The 3293-nt window shown below is 33.7% G+C and overlaps 1 protein-coding gene across 1 annotated transcript in view; it reads right to left on the reverse strand.

Annotated features, from left to right (window-relative positions):
- Nucleotides 1-238: 238 nt before the first annotated feature.
- The window catches only part of LOC108733693 (nuclear receptor subfamily 2 group E member 1-like), an 8332-nt gene continuing 5277 nt past the window's right edge, over nucleotides 239-3293 (reverse strand). Inside the window, exons 4-7 of the mRNA XM_025974133.1 lie at nucleotides 1791-1892; nucleotides 669-856; nucleotides 470-563; nucleotides 239-402 (exon numbers count right to left, since the gene is read on the reverse strand). Of these exons, the coding sequence (XP_025829918.1) occupies nucleotides 239-402; nucleotides 470-563; nucleotides 669-856; nucleotides 1791-1892 (548 nt within the window). The remainder of the gene's footprint in view (nucleotides 403-469; nucleotides 564-668; nucleotides 857-1790; nucleotides 1893-3293) is intronic.

Below are 3293 nucleotides of genomic sequence, written 5' to 3' on the forward strand. Positions count from 1 at the left end.
ATTCTCGATGTACCCTTTGCATCGTCTTAAATATTAAAATTTTAATTAATTAACTTAATAATAATAATTCTTTTACGTGACTGCGTTATAGTATCTAAATTACAACTTGCAATAAAAAAAAACAAAAATCTCATTTGAGGGAGACGTCCCTGAGTATTCCTCTCAATGTTTCCCCTTGTTCATTTTTTGAGCATTTGTAATATTGTGCTTGATTAATAAAAATTTATTAGAAAATGATTTACTTACCTGATTTAAAAAGCACTAATGCTTTTAAACACGCATGCTCAGTATGATCTACATGGAGAAGATTTAGTCTGTTTATGATGTCGCTTAGTTTGCGGGCGTCTTCTTCTAGAAATTCGTTTCTGGCTGTTTGTCTTGAAACGTTATTAACTAAAAAATCTTTAAAAAGTGCAAAACCATGTTCGGTAACAATTATTCATGTAGATTATGTTATATTAGTACTCACTTTCGTCTATAGGTAAGTCCCACTGGGCTGCGGTAAGAATAAAAAGTTCGTTCCAGCTTTCTTCTAACAATATCGATTGATCTCTACACGAAAGCTGGAAAAAATTGCGATAACATTCTGACTTTCTCAAAAATAACGAGAAAACGAGACAGTTTTACAATCAAATTATCATTTACTGCTCAATAGTAAATTAGCAAACCTGCAAAAATGATGGGATTGTCTTTGCCCATTTTAGTGCCAGGAAAAGTAACTTTGCTGCTGATTCGTAAATATTTTCTATCGAATACGACGACATACAAGACGCGTCTGTCGATCGAACAATACTTTTTGTCGTACTTTCTCCAATGGTAGGAAGTTCTAAACGTGAATTAGGTTCTAATGCTGATTCTGAAAAAGCATTTAATGTCTGCATCTACTTAGTTCCCTTTTGTTATATTACAAAAAATATGTGAAATATTAAAATTCTCAAACAAAATAATTCGAAGTGGTCTGTATTATGTCGAAACTGCCAGACGCGGATCGCGATTTCGATCTTTTTGGATCTCATCAGCGCGTCGCAGGCAGCTTCGACAGAACACAGACTAACTTTTACCTGCTGTCTTAACTGTGCGTTTTAGAAAATACTACAAATGGCGCAGTAAACGCCATCTGTAGCACGATGCTACATTTTAGGATTACGTATGCTTCAACATGGTCCACTTGTGTGGATATCTACTCGCTGAAAACGAACTCCGGCGTAGCCAACCTCAACGTGATAGGCACGTTACCATAATCGAACAAAATAATTCGAAAATCTAATTAATTCTCATTTCTAATTTGCCCAAACGCCTTCTGATCATCGGCTACTTGTTAAAGTCATAATTATTTTTCCGGCCGATATAGAAAACCAGAATGCGTTCTTTTCTGGCTAATGGCCGAAAACGATGTTTGATTCTAATCTTTCCTTACCTCTCATAGTATTTTTAGCTTCTTCAGAACTAGTAACTTCATCTTCTTTTATATTTATTCTGTTATTACTACTTTGTCTTGTACAGAGTGGAGAACTCCCACCTTGCGTTCCACTGTGATGATGGGTGTAGGCAGATTGTAAATATGAAATATTCGTAGTATCTACAAGTCAATTTGTGTATAATAGAAATCAAATTTTGTAAATGAAGAGAAAAACGGTTACTTAAGTTATTGGTGAAAAGGGTGTGTTTCGGGTATGCCCCCAACATTGATGGAAATACCAAACTTTGATGCAGATATTGAGCTGGAACTATAGGCGCCCCAGGTTCCAAAATAGCCGATGAATGAATTTGTAACGGCGAAAAAAAATTACTGCCGGGAATCCCTCGAAGTTTTGAGGTAAAATTTAAACCGTAATGATGATGGTGGTGAAAGCCTGTTTGAATAGATCGGGGAGCACGTTCATGTTGAACAGCTAAACAGTCATAAAAGAGAATAATTCACCTTTGTAGAAAAGATAATTCAAACAACTTCTTGAGGTACTAAAAATTAAAACATAGACACATTATTGTCATCTGGCCTTCGGCACGAATGACAGAGCTGTAATTGTTTTTGGCTCAAATGAGTAATAAGTTATTGTCATTTTAGCCTTTCACCGTGAAAAATGGTCCTGTCTGTAATTTTCCATTTTTTTCTATGTTGTACATATAGTTTCCTAACTTTTAGAGAACAATACGGAGTTTTACTTATTTTTTTGAGGGTTGCAAATTTAAGGGGTTGAAATCGCTGGCTCCTACAGTATACCTATACATGTCTTTTAAATATAGGCGTTTTTGGTTCAGGATGTTATTTTAGAGTTAAAAAGTATTTCTTTTGATGATCAAAAAATCTATTTTTACACTATTAATGCCTCACAGCTTTACACAATCTTATAATAGTATGATATAATAAACCACATAGGGGTAGAATCTACATGTATTAGGGCATGTGCGTTTTGTATGCTTATGTGTGGGTGTTTTCCTACGTAATGGTCATTACTAAACCATGAATATTTTATCGGTTGACTTCTGTTTCCTTTCTCGTAATTATTGGTTTAAAATCATAGTCAGGTGGTAATTTTTCACAACAGATACTATCCCTATAGCTGAGATAGTATATAGCATGTTGTCGATTATTTATACAACAATGAATTGCGATTTTTTATGCAGATGCAATTCTTTTATGATGTTTTACTTGATTCATCAGAGTTTTAATAAGATAATATATAGCGTAAATATAAAGTAAGGATTACTAGTCAATTTATATATTTACCTATCACTACATAGTATAAAACAAAGTCGCTATCCCGCTATCTGTCCCTATGTATGCTTAAATCTTTAAAATTACGCAACGGATTTTGATTGGGTTTTTTTTTTAAAATAGAGTGATTCAAGAGGAAGGTTTATATGTATAATACATGCATAATCTAGTACTGATAATTTTAGAGGTTTCTAATGTGATGTAAATAAACACATTTTGTTGCGCTTTCATTGCAAACGCTGGCTGAACCCTACGAGATAGATCAAAATAATGTACTACAGTATTGTACATATTAAAAAGGTCTACAAAAAACTCCGTGATGGTATATGTCTATCCCTTAAGGATAACCCACAATAACCATTTTTTATCCTTTACTTTTTATGAGAAATAATGACTTATTTACGAAGCTATTTTAAGCAATACAGCATTAATTCTTATCCAATTAAGTACCTTAAATACATTGTGCATTTAATATAGATCAATATGGCCCTTTACAGCATGTAATTTAAATGAATATTTTCGAAGATATTACAGATTTAAAATGCAGGGACATAGCGGTTGCGGCGGTACCGGCCGG

This window comes from Agrilus planipennis, unplaced genomic scaffold, assembly GCF_000699045.2.
Source record: "Agrilus planipennis isolate EAB-ADULT unplaced genomic scaffold, Apla_2.0 scaffold78, whole genome shotgun sequence".
Taxonomy (NCBI): domain Eukaryota; kingdom Metazoa; phylum Arthropoda; class Insecta; order Coleoptera; family Buprestidae; genus Agrilus; species Agrilus planipennis.